The 12,461-nt window shown below is 53.1% G+C and overlaps 1 protein-coding gene across 1 annotated transcript in view; it reads left to right on the forward strand.

Moving 5' to 3' along the window:
- The window catches only part of COL27A1 (collagen type XXVII alpha 1 chain), a 127,526-nt gene extending 117,812 nt beyond the window's left edge, over positions 1-9,714 (forward strand). Inside the window, 7 exon segments of the mRNA XM_077769771.1 lie at positions 134-196; positions 453-479; positions 2,522-2,587; positions 3,133-3,301; positions 3,982-4,091; positions 5,701-5,919; positions 8,709-9,714. Of these exon segments, the coding sequence (XP_077625897.1) occupies positions 134-196; positions 453-479; positions 2,522-2,587; positions 3,133-3,301; positions 3,982-4,091; positions 5,701-5,919; positions 8,709-8,855 (801 nt within the window). The 3' untranslated portion in view covers positions 8,856-9,714.
- The last annotated feature ends 2,747 nt before the right edge of the window (positions 9,715-12,461 follow it).

Genomic DNA, 12,461 nt, shown 5'->3' on the forward strand with positions numbered 1-12,461 from the left:
CCCCCAGGCACGTTCTTTCCCTCTGGACCTCAGTCATCCCATCCGTACCCGTCTGTGCTGGAGGGAGCACTGTCCCTGGTCTCAGGTCCGCTTGGGGAGGCCTGGGCGGGGGGGATGGAAGGCCTCTGACCAGGCCCTCACTGTCGTTCTCTTCCTCCAGGGCCCTCCTGGTCCCAGAGGCCTGCCTGGCCCACCGGTAGGTACTTGTGCTCGGTACCCCTTGAACTCCAGGGCCGGCGGCAGAGCTCCTTTGAATGAGACCCAAAGCTTTGCTGGCAGACGTTTGCCTTGGCCTTGACCTTGCAGGGCTCACAAGCTTCCAGAGACTTCCAGGAGAGCTTAGAGCACAGACTCGGCCTCCAGAAGAACAGAGATCAGCCCTTGGGCCCAGGTGGCCCCTCTAGGCTCCAGACAGCCCCCATCAAACACTGACTGAGCCTCTTCTTTTGCAGGGTCCTCCAGGGAGCCCTATCCACTTTGTAAGTCAGAGAATGTTCTCTTTTGCCTTCTCGGGGTAAAGGCTGGGGCGTGGGGGCGTGTGGAGGGTGCTGGCTGACCTCATTCTGCTCACAGTGGCTGGAACCCTAAGCCAGGCCCAGATATGCCCATGTGCCTTGGTCCCTCCACACCGGGCCCTGGACCCCAAAGCAGCAGGAGCCCAGGCCAGAGACTGGGGAGGTGACGTTTTAGCCAGGATGTTGGGCTCCTCGTCCTTCAGTGTGCGCGGTACAGATCAGCTGATTGCCGAGGGTCTAAACAGGTGCTGGTATTGATTCAAGCTTGACCCAGGGTGGGTGCTCCCCATATGAAAGAGCACTTCCGGGACGCCAGCCAAGTGCCCTGCCTCTCAGCTGCGTGCGATCTGACACTGTACCGGGGCACACATTAGACCCCACGGCTTCTCTGTCCTGCGGGACCCATCCCCCGTCCTGCCCACCTGACGCCAGGCCGTCACCTGTGCTTCTGACTGACTGGCTGTAAACCAGAGGCCCCCACGCCCCTCGTCAGGGTCACTTAATTTGCTGCAGCAGCTCACAGAGCAGAGAAACATTTCACTTACTAGATCCCCGGTTTATTATGAAAGGAAGTCACTCAGGAACAGACAGACGGAAGACAGGCACAGGGCAAGGCGTGCAACAGAGGCTCAGACTTGCGGGCCCTCCCCAGGCGACCGCTCTCCCCCGACGGCCATGTGGTCACCAGCCCGGAAGCTCTCTCAGTGCCAACCCCTCGGGTTTTTATGGAGGCCTCATTACATCGGCGTGATTGAGGAAATCGCTGGCCGTTAGTGATTGACCCAGTGCCTCCCAGGGGTCCCTCCCTGTGTTACCACGGTGCTGGCTGACTGTGACGGCCAGGCCCCGCTGGCGTCCCCGGGAACGGCCGAGGGGGAGGGCTGAACGGGACAGGAAGAGTTCCAGGATTTTGAATTATTTTGCCTAGTCACTGACATATTGAGTGTGTGATAGGCGGGCACCATTAGGTGTGTGTCGTAGATTAGCTCCCTGCTTCCTCTCAAGGTTCTGAGGGTTTTATTATCATGCCCGTTCTCAGGATACTGATACCGAGAGACGGTAAGCAACCTGCCCAGATCCTGCAAGTAGCAAGTAGCAAGTAGCGAGATGTGAACTTGAGAAAGGCCTCTAGGGTCCAGGCTCTGGACCTCTCGGGCTTTCACTTTCCGTCCTGTCCTCCCTGTCACTGTTCTCACCGCAAGGGCGCTGCAATGCTTTCTGGCAAGTCCACGGCCAGGGCTGGAGGCCCGGGCGCGTGGTAGTTAACAGAGCAAGCCAGAGGAGACGCGCGGGGACTGCGGGCACCCAGAGAAAGGGGCCGCCCTCAGCCTGGGGGCGGGAGCCCCAGGACAGAGTTCCCCCAGAAGCTGACATCTAGGATGAGTCTAGGGCAGGGCTACTCAACTGCAGCCTTTACCAGCATTTGGGACCAGATGATTCTTTGCTGTGAGTGATGTTGGGACAGCCAAGAAGGTCTCTAGATGGAGCCAGATGTCCCCTAGGGGGCAGCATTGCCCCTGGTTGAGAACCACTGGATTAGGAGATAGCCAGATGGAGCATTGGAGGGAAAGAAGACTGTTCCAGGTGATGGAACAGCATGTGCAAAGGCCCTGTGGCTAGATAGAGCATGGTGCTTAGCGATTTAGGAACACAATAGTGCATCTAGTGCACAGGGTATGTGTGGCCCAGAGAAGAGGGGCTGGGCCAGAGACCACAGCACTCAGCCCTGGTCTGTAACCGTGTGGAGGAGTTTGGGCTTCATCCTGAGGGCGATGGAGAGCTATCCAGGCCTTGAGAAAGGGAGTGGAAGGGTCAGCTCTGCCTCTGTTTGCAAGTGGAGGAAGGACAGAGAGCTCCACAGGGGGTGGGTGACTTGGCCGTGATACCACCTGGAAAGGAGGCTGGGAGACCTTGTACTCAGTCCCTGGGTCTCCCCCTCGGTGAGTCTGGGAGGTCCTGGGGCGGGGCCAGGGGGGCAGGATACCCACCCCGTCTCCTCTGCACAGCAGCAAGATGACCTTGGAGCAGCTTTCCGGACGTGGATGGACACAGATGGAGCACTGAAAGCAGAGGTACCTCCTGGCCCCTGCCCGTGTGGGACCCCTTCCTGGGGGAGACAGAAGGAACGGCTCATGTGTGGTTAACAGCCTCTGTGTGGCCTGCACGGGGCCTCCCGGAGCTTATTTGTCTCCTGAGCTGGAGGCTGGGGAAAGTCAATGCCAAGTCGGCTCCCTTAAGACTCACAGTCCAGGGAGAGGGCATGGAAGAGCCCGTCATCTTCCTTCCATTTAGGGGCAGGGGAGGGTCAGTGGAAAGACCTCCCCTGACCCCTTCTGGAGGGATTTAGGGCCACTTCCCAGGCTCCCGCACACCCTCATTGCAGTCCCCCCTCACGGCTCCTGCTCTGCACCAGAGCCAGACTGGCCCTCTGCTCCTCCCAAGCTCCCAGACCCTGTGGCAGCCCCCATTCTTTCCCTGGTCCCCACTTTCCTCATCTGTTAAGTCGGGGGAGCTGCCTCATCTCCCGAGTTGCAAGCACTTGCAGCTGCGGAGGTGCAGACCTCAGGCCGGGCCAGGACCTCAAGGGGCCGGTGGCCACCCTCTCTCCTCGTGACAGGGTTATAGCCATCCCGACCGGCTGGTGCTGGACCAGGGAGGGGAGATCTTTAAAACCTTACACTACCTCAGCAACCTCATCCAGAGCATTAAGACGCCCCTGGGCACCAAAGAGAACCCGGCCCGGGTCTGCCGAGACCTCATGGACTGTGAGCAGAAGATGGTGGACGGTACGGGGGTCTATGGGGTCTGAAGGCAGGACTTCCTGCCCTGGGGGTGCGGGTGGGGGGACCGGGCGGGGCANCGTCCTTGGGGAGACAGGCCCCTGGGGGGGTGGTCATTTATCCATTCCCAGGGTGGGTGTGGGGAAATGCTCGCGCCCTCTCACAGCCCACGGGGCTGCAAGCTGGGACCACCACATCAGTGCGAGGACACAGAGCCTTGTCAGGGAAGCCTCCAAGGGCGAGGAGGGGGCAGCAGACTGGGGAGGGGGGCGCTGTCGTGGATGCTCTGAAAACCAGCATTCCTGCCCCTCCCCCTCCCCCCAAGCCCTAGGAGGATCACTCACTTTGGGGGAACAGCCCATCCAACCAGAAGATCCCTAAACCCCTTGGGCTAATGATCCAGCCTCTGTCAACCTCAGCTGCCCCCTCTGTAAAATGGACGCTTCACAGCAGCAACATAAGCAAGCGCTCAGCCCTGTGATATACCAGGGGCTCTGCCAGCTGTGAGCTCTGCCCAGAGGGTTTCTTTCTACCTCAGCAGCTCGTGGGAGCCTTTTCTGCTCCCTTTCCCGATGTCGTGCCCAGCTGGGGTTCAGCGGGTCCCCAGGGGTGCGGTCTGCCTGCAGAGCCCAGCCCCGGGCTCCTCCCAGCACGCATGTGCCGTCCCTCACCCGCGCTGCCCGCAGGTACCTACTGGGTGGACCCAAACCTTGGCTGCTCGTCCGACACCATCGAAGTTTCCTGCAACTTTACGCATGGTGGACAAACGTGTCTCAAGCCCATCACAGCCTCCAAGGTACCCATCTGCTCCCCCATCCCCACACTGACCCGTCGTCTCTGCGCCCCCACCCCTCCCTTGCTACCGCCCACCCGGGTTACAGCCTCAGCCTTGGCTGCCTTGCCTCATGGCCTCTTTGTGAACCCCAGATGCCTCTCCTGTAACGTATGGGTTAATGGTTCTAAATCTGTGGGCTCCAGACCCTCCTCGACTTCTATGATGCTAGTGGTTTTCTCTTCACCTAGAACTTTCTGCCTGACCTCTGCATCAGCAGTAGTGGGGCCAAGCTGGCCTGGCTGGGGAAGCGGGAGGCATCAGCATAAACTAAGTCAGTTCTGTGCTCGCCAAGTTGTGCTTGCACACGTAACGGATGTTCAGGGCCTGTCTCTGGGCTGAGGGTCTGAGGCGGCCCCGGGGGGCCCAACGAGAAACCAGGGCCGGCGGCAGCTCCGGGGCACCACCACGCCCCTGCCCCGGCTTCCCCGCGGTGCACGGTGGGTCTGCGGGCTCAGCAAGTCGTGAGGTGGGAGGATTCCTGCTACAGGGGAGGAGCCCGTGGCCCCGAGGACCCCTGCCTCCCGTGCCCTCAGGCCTCCTGGGGGAGCTCCGGGAGGTGCTGACCGGCCCGCACCCGGACTCTGAGGATCTGCACGTGGCCCAGCTGGTCCGCAAGTCAGGCTGGGCCCCTGCCACGTGCAGGACACTCCCCCCAGCACTGGAATTCAACAGGAAACACAGTAGCCTCACCAGTGCCCGCCCCCACCCCAGCCAGGCTCTTGCCCCTCTGACTCTGTGGCTCGGGAGCCCCCAGGCCAGCCCCGCCTGGCAGAGGGGTGAGGCCAGAGACGGCACCAGCCCCGGCGGCATGACGGCCCACCGAGTCGCCATCCCCACCGGGAACAACGGCCGCCGTTTTGTGCTGGTCTCAGTCTGTAAAGAGAACCAGCCCTGGCGGTTCTTAGTACGCTTGCAAGGTGCCCTTTGCTATTGAGAAACTTTGAAAAGCACACGTTTGTTACTTACTGGACCTGAAAATTACACAGCCAGGTCGCTGGGGGAGAGAGAGGCGTGTGTGCAGGGCCCTGGGGTTCTGCTTTTACTGGGGTCCAGGGCAGGCGGCTTAGGGCTCCTCGGCACTTGCGTTATGAAAAGAAAAACCAACGATCTGGGCTTAAGCTGCCCCCACGGAAGTCATAGAGCCTGTCCTTGTTGGTTGTTGGGACTGCCACTTCTGGGATCTTGGGACTTACAAAGGGTGGGGTGGGCACTTCTCAGTGCCCCCTGCACTTCAAGAGCCTCTTGAACTTGGGCTACTTCCTCTTCCTCTCTGCAGCCTCAGGATCCCAGCTCAGCTCCAATGACAACCCCCCTCCCACACCCACACAATGGGGGACAGATCAGGTTACTTGGGAACCCTCCTAGCTGGGGCCCCGGTTCTTTCCCTTCCCTGTCACTCCTTGGCTGTGGACTGGCTCACGCTAGACCTTGACTTCCCCGTCTGGGGGCAAAGCCAGGAAAGACCCAAGCAGGAAAGAGCTTCTCTATGTGCTTCCAGAGAGAGGGGAGGGTATCTGAGAGCCTGGGGCAGCCGGCCCGACCTTATGTCACTGCCTTGTTTCCACCCCAGGTCGAGTTTGCCGTCAGCCGGGTCCAGATGAACTTTCTGCACTTGCTAAGCTCTGAGGTGACCCAGCATATCACCATCCACTGCCTTAACATGACCGTGTGGCAGGAGGGCACAGGGCGGACCCCAGCCAAGCGGGCCGTGCGCTTCCGGGCCTGGAACGGGCAGATCTTTGAAGCAGGTGGTCAGTTCAGCCCGGAAGTATCAATGGATGGCTGCAAGGTAAGCGTCGGGGCCCCTTCAAGGAAAGACGTGTTTTTATTATAAAACTAAATTTAACAATGAATGAAATACATGCTAGCACTTTCCATGACAATATTAGTGTAATACAGTATATTGTATTAGTATAATATTAGTAAATACATATAATTTTTATCTTCGTATAACCATTCTATTTTAACAGTTTTATAAAATTCCTTTGATTCACTGTCATCTCTGGGAAACTTCCGAGGGAAGATCTGGCTGATAGAAATTCCCCAGGCTGCTAGATGGCCGTAGACTGCCTTGCAAGGCTGCTTGTAGGAGAATGTATTTCTATTCTTCTCTCTGCCCCCACCCTGACCAGGCTAATTTGTTCCCTTAACACTTTGGGTTATTTCTAAATGCCTAAAACTGGGTGGGTTGTTGGCAGAGAGGGAGCTTGAAAGTTGTCCAAAAAACTGGTTTCACAAAATTACACAAAACTAACAATACACAGTGTTAGTGAGGACGTGGGGAAAGCAACACTCTTGCACAAAGCTATTTGGAAAGAAATTGGTAGAGGCTTTTGGGACGGCAGCTACATATATACAGGAATACCTCAGAGATATTGTGGGTTCAGTTCTATTCACTACAATAAAGTGAATTAAGTCTAATTAATTTTTTGGTTTCCCAACACATACAGAAGTTACGTTTACATTAGACTATAGCCTATTATGTGTATAACAATATCATGTCTAAAAAACAATGTACGTACTTTAATTTAAAAATACTTCACTGAGGGGCGGTTGGGTGGTTCAGTCAGTGAAGCGTCCGACTTTGGCTCAGGTCATGATCTCACAGTTCGTGGGTTCAAGCCTCGCGTCAGGCTTTGTGCTGACAGCTCGGAGCCTGGAGCCTGCTTCGGATTCTTTGTCCCCCTCTTTCTCTCTGCCCCTCCCTTGCCTGTGCTCTGTCCCTCTCTCTCTCTCAAAAAAAATACACATTACAAAAAATACTTCACTGATAAAATGCCAACCATCATCTGAGCTTTCAGTGCATCATAATCGCTGCTCACAGATCACCACAACAAATATAATAGTAATGGAAAAGTGAAATGCTTTTATAACCTTCCATTTATAAAAAACACAACATCTGTGAAGATCAGCAAGGTGCAGTGCAGTGAAACGAGGTTTGCCTGTGCGGTAAAACACGGGTTCGTGAGTGTAATTCGTTCCAGAAACATGCTTGTAATCCAAAGCACTTGTATGTCAAAGTGAATTTCCCCATAAGAAATCATGGAAACTCAGATGATTCGTTCCACAACCCAAAAATAATCATATAAAAAATGATTAAAGTACTGTAATATAATACAAAATAATAAAGAAAATACAAAATATAAAGAAAAGTAAGCAAATTAACTTGCAAATTAACCTTTGAAAACCTTCGCGGCTGGAGGGAGGGAGATCAGAGACAGGAGGGTTATTGTGACGGATGACTTTCACTATCACTAATGGAATCACTGCTATCTATTGGCTCAATGGAATCTTTTTCTTTTTTAATGAACTTCAACAAGGAAACTACCCAGTGACACTTGCTTTTGCCTCCTTTTGAGGATTTCGCAGGAATGGGACATTGCATTGTCATTAAACAGATTCATTGCTCGCACTGCTACAACCTTATGCGGATGGTGCTTTTCTACAAACTTTTGCACCGTTTCCCACATTTCACACATCTCCTGAATGTCATTTTAAGTGAGAGATTCCTCTGCCTTTCTCTCCTCCTCTGCAGATGAGATGCAGACATAGACTTCTTTTAAAATCTTGCAATTTCGGCCACTCGCATACCTCACTCATACTCCTTGAGGATTTCCTTCTTAACTTCCACTGTGATCATCTTCTTCTTACCACCTTTCTTTTCAACCTCTTTCTGCATGGGGGCCATTGTATATGCTCGCACAGGTGTTGACTACAGTGCAGTATTAATAAACTCTTGTCATAGACTGTATTTAATGTAACCAGCACTAAGGCAGCAGAGGAAAGGGTCTATAGGGCAGGCAGCCTGACTCAGAGTGGAGCAAAGCCTTCCTAAGCTTACTTATGTATGGAAAAGCAAAGGACTGTCTGTAGGTGCTTTGAAGTGACAAAAAATACACTAGTGCCAGTTGTGGGCGCCCCCTTCAACGCTCTGAAAAATCACTGATTTTTGCCAAACACCCCAGCCTGAGACCCATCACCTGAGTATGGGAAACCAATCACGCACAACCCTCTGAAAGAGAGAGAGAGAACCATTGGCTGGGTTGTGATCATGTGACATTCAGCATCTCGTATTGCAAGACATGGCTCGTTTATGTACTTCTAGAATCTGTTCTGGGGCAACTAGAAGAACATACACAGAAGTTCCGCTCCCGCGACATCCCTTATAGCATTCCTCATGGGAATAGAAATAAGAGATGCAATCTCAATGGACGAATGCAGGGGCAGCCCCTCGGTTGAGCGTCCAGCTTCAGCTCATGTCACGATCTCGCAGTTTGTGGGTTCGAGCCCCGCGTCGGGATCTGTGCTGACAGTTCAGAGCTGGGAGCCTGCTTTGGATTCTGTGTCTCCCTCTCCTTCTCTGGCCTTCTCCTGCTTGTACTCTGTTTCTGTTTCTCTCAAAAATAAACATAAACATTAAAAAAAATTTTAATACATAAAAAAACAGACAAATACAGACGGCCCCTACAGTGAAATACCGTGACTGCATTAAAAGCGGTGAGAAAAGATGAGACATGCACAGGATAGATGGTGGGGGTCGTGCGGGTCACACATGTGCCCGTCCCCTTCTCCTCCCAGGTCCAGGATGGCCGCTGGCATCAGACGCTTTTCACCTTCCGGACCCAGGACCCACAGCAGCTGCCCATCGTCAGCGTGGACAACCTCCCCCCTGCCTCATCAGGGAAGCAGTACCGCCTCGAAGTTGGACCTGCGTGCTTCCTCTGACCTCTGACCTCCTGGCTCCTCTAGGCCTCGAGGGGGAGGGAAGAGGAGGAGGAGGGAAAGGGAGGGTCCCTCGGGGCAGGCGGGCCGGCCGGGGAGCCCAAGGATTCCTGGCTAGAGCCCCAGCTACCGTCTGTCCAGTAAGAGTGGCTGGGGGTGGGAGGGTGCAGCAGGGAACAGTGTATCCTTGGGACCGACCGATCCCAGCTCAGCCCCGAAGACCAACCAAAGAGCCAGCCAGAGCGAGCTGGACCTGCACCCCACCTGCGCCCTGCGGCCCGTCTCCCAGCTCTGCTCTGCTCGGTTTCCTGCCCAAAGAGCCCCACCAGTCTGGCCAGCTCGAGGGGCGGGGGTTGTCTCACCGCCGGTCCCTGCCAGGAGCTTTGATGTGCAATATTAGAGAGGAGACATGAAAAAAGGAGAAAAGGAAAGAAAGAAGTATATCTATTTTATTTAAACAAACACAGAGAAAGGTGCATTACTAGTTTTTCACCTGAGGAAGAGGTGAGAGAAGGAGCAGCCAGAGGGTGGGAAGCGGTGGAGGCCGAGGGGGGAGCAGCACGACCCTGGGGGCTGGGGGCGCCCACGCTAGCTACCTCCCACTGTGAAATCGCTGGTGCTCGCTGTCTCATAGTGTATGTGATTTTTTTTTAAGGAAAAAAAAAAAAGCCTATTTAAGATTCTGAAGGTGCTACCATTTTTGCCACAGACTTTGAAGAACCGTTTTTGATGTGGGCTGTCCACATTTTGCGCTCTCCTCCAAATGACAAAGTTTGGGGAATTTAAACACGTTTCTAGTATCACCCTTGTGCTCATCAGGTAATCGACTAAGCAGGGGGAAGGGGAAGGAAAAAGGAAAAAAAAAAAAAAGAAAAGCCAAAAAAAAAAAAAAAAAAAAAAAAAAAAAAAAAACAAAGCCAAAAAAAAAAAAAAGAAAAGAAAAAAAAAAAAAACTACCAGAAACAGAAGCAGAAAGATTTACCTTTTTAATTTATGGGTTTTGAAATGTTTGTCCTTTTAAGGCAGAGGGAAGCCTGAGCATGAAGGATTTGGGCTTAGCCTGGTCATGGTCCTGGAGGGAAGTTAGGCTTCTCTTGGAAGGTGGGATCTGAACTGGAGAGTCAGGGGAAAAAGCCTTGACCTTGAAGAAACCAGTTTTAAGAGCGGTTGTTGGGTCAGCGCTGGCCTTGGAGATGAAGTAACGATCTGGAACCATCTCACACAGCACGTACCGTTCCCTAGGATCCTCCCTTCCAGGAGCTTGTCTCTGCCAAGTTGTGGCCATCACTCGTGCCTTTCCATTGTCATTGAATCCTCTAGAAACCCAGCGTCATTAGCTCCAAGTGTAAATGTGGGCTGAGGAGAAAGACTGACTAGGGGAATCTCGGGGTTCCGCGTGATTGGGGGGTACCCAGGGTAATCTGAGCTGTCCTTTAGCAGACAACCAGTCAGCACCCAGGGTGGATTTTGAGGTTATTTTAAGTATGGAGTTATTTTTATAGAAGGGGAAATTTTATGTGAACGTCTATTTGTGTCTTCTTTTTTTATTCTTCTAAAGTCGCGTCTCTTTGGGAATTGGATTTGATTTTCATTATTTAATACCTCACTCTGGCCCACCTTCCCCACCAGACACTTCCTGTAAGCCTCGCCCTCCCGCCCCAGCCCAGACGCTCCCCATGGAAGTGCGTTCTTGTAGCAGCTCGGGCCTCATCTCAGCCCTCGGTTTCCCCACACCGCCAGTCTCCACCTGGCCTCTGTCTCGTTCTTGGGATTTTCTGCTGTCCTCGTTTATGTCTGTCCACATGTCAGTGTGTTAAAACCCCGGCGGGTTCCGTTTCTCCTTTTTCCCTTCTGGATTTTAAATAAATATTTAAAACTGAGGCAATGGAATGATGCATCTGTGGCTGTGTGCTTCTTTGAACAGCCCAAAGGCAGGTTTCCAGCCAGGCTGGGGCAGGGGAGGAGGGGACAGAAGGTGCTCAGGGGATGCCCTGTTTATGCTGCTTCCCCCGAAGGAGGCAGGCAGGGGGAGAGATGGCGTGGGGTGAATGCAGGGGTGAGTACTGGTGGTCCAGGTCCTACGGGGTATTCATTTATTTTTTTTTAATTTTTTAAAAATATTTTATTTATTTCTGAGAGAGGGAGACAGCATGAACAGGGGAGGGTCAGAGAGAGAGAGGGAGACAGAATCTGAAGCAGGCTCCAGGCTCTGAGCTGTCAGCACAGAGCCCGACGTGGGGCTCAAACCCACAAACCGTGAGATCGTGACCTGAGCCGAAGTCGGACGCTTAACCGACTGAGCCACCCAGGCGCCCCAAGGGGTATTCGTTTCTTAGGGTCGCTGTAACAGTTCCGCCAGCCTGGAGGCTTAGAGCGGCAGAAATGCATTGTCTCCTGGCTCTGGAGGCTGGAAGTCTCAGTGGTGGCAGTGCCCTCACGCTAGGTGAGGCTCCTTACCCTGACCAGTGTGTGGTGGCCCCAGGCTTCCCTCGGCTTCTGGCTGCAGCACTGTGGTCTCTGCCTCGTTAGTCACGTGGCATTCCTTCTCCCGTGTGTCTCCACACATCTTTTTTAAATTTTAATTATTTTTAATGTTTACTTATTTTTTGAGAGACAGAGAGACAAAGCATGAACGGGGAAAGGGCAGAGAGAGAGGGAGACACAGGATCGGAAGCAGGATCCAGGCTCTGAGCGGTCAGCACAGAGCCCGACGCAGGGCTCGAACCCACACACTGCGAGATCATGACCTGAGCCGCAGTCAGATGCTTTTTTTTTTTTTTATGTTTTATTTATTTCTAGGAGAGAGAGAGAGAGACAGTGTGAGCAGGGGAGGGTCAGAGAGAGAGGGAGTCACAGACTGAAACAGGCTCCAGGCTCTGAGCTGGCAGTCAGCACAGAGCCCAACGCGGGGCTCGAACCCACGAACCGCGAGATCATGACCTAAGCGAAAGTCGGACGCTCAACCGACTAAGCCACCCAGGCGCCCCATGCAGTCAGATGCTTAACCGACTGAGCCACCCAGGTGCTCTCCTCACCCCAACACCACACATCTTTTTATAAGGATACCAGTCAGATTGGACGAGTTCATCTTCACTTGGTTACATCTGCAAAGACCCTATTTCCAGGGAAGGCCACATTCACAGGTAATAAGGTGAGGACTTCAATGCATCTTCTTGGGGGACACAATTCAACCCACGGCACATAGAGAGGAGGTATATCGAAGTTACCATGAGCAATTCTTTTCTTTTTCCCACCATAGTAACGTGCACATCAGACTTACCATTCATGACATTCAGTACATTCACAGTGCTGTGCCAACATCACCACTATCAAGTTCCAGAACATTCTCATCACCCTAAAAGGAAACTCCATGCTTATGAAACAGTCATTCACCATTCCCCTCTGCCCGAGTCCCTGGAAAACCACCATCTGCTTTCTGACTCTGCTTACTGTGGATAATTCATATAAATGGAATCATATTTCATATAAACAGAATCTTGTTTTGCAGATGGTCAGTCCCTTTAATGTCCCTTTCCTCCCACAGAAAGCTTACTTTCTCTCTCTTTTTTTAAATGTTTATTATTTATTTATTTTATTATTTTTTTTGAG

This window comes from Crocuta crocuta, unplaced genomic scaffold (assembly GCF_008692635.1).
Source record: "Crocuta crocuta isolate KB4526 unplaced genomic scaffold, BGI_CrCroc_1.0 scaffold95, whole genome shotgun sequence".
Lineage (NCBI taxonomy): Eukaryota > Metazoa > Chordata > Mammalia > Carnivora > Hyaenidae > Crocuta > Crocuta crocuta.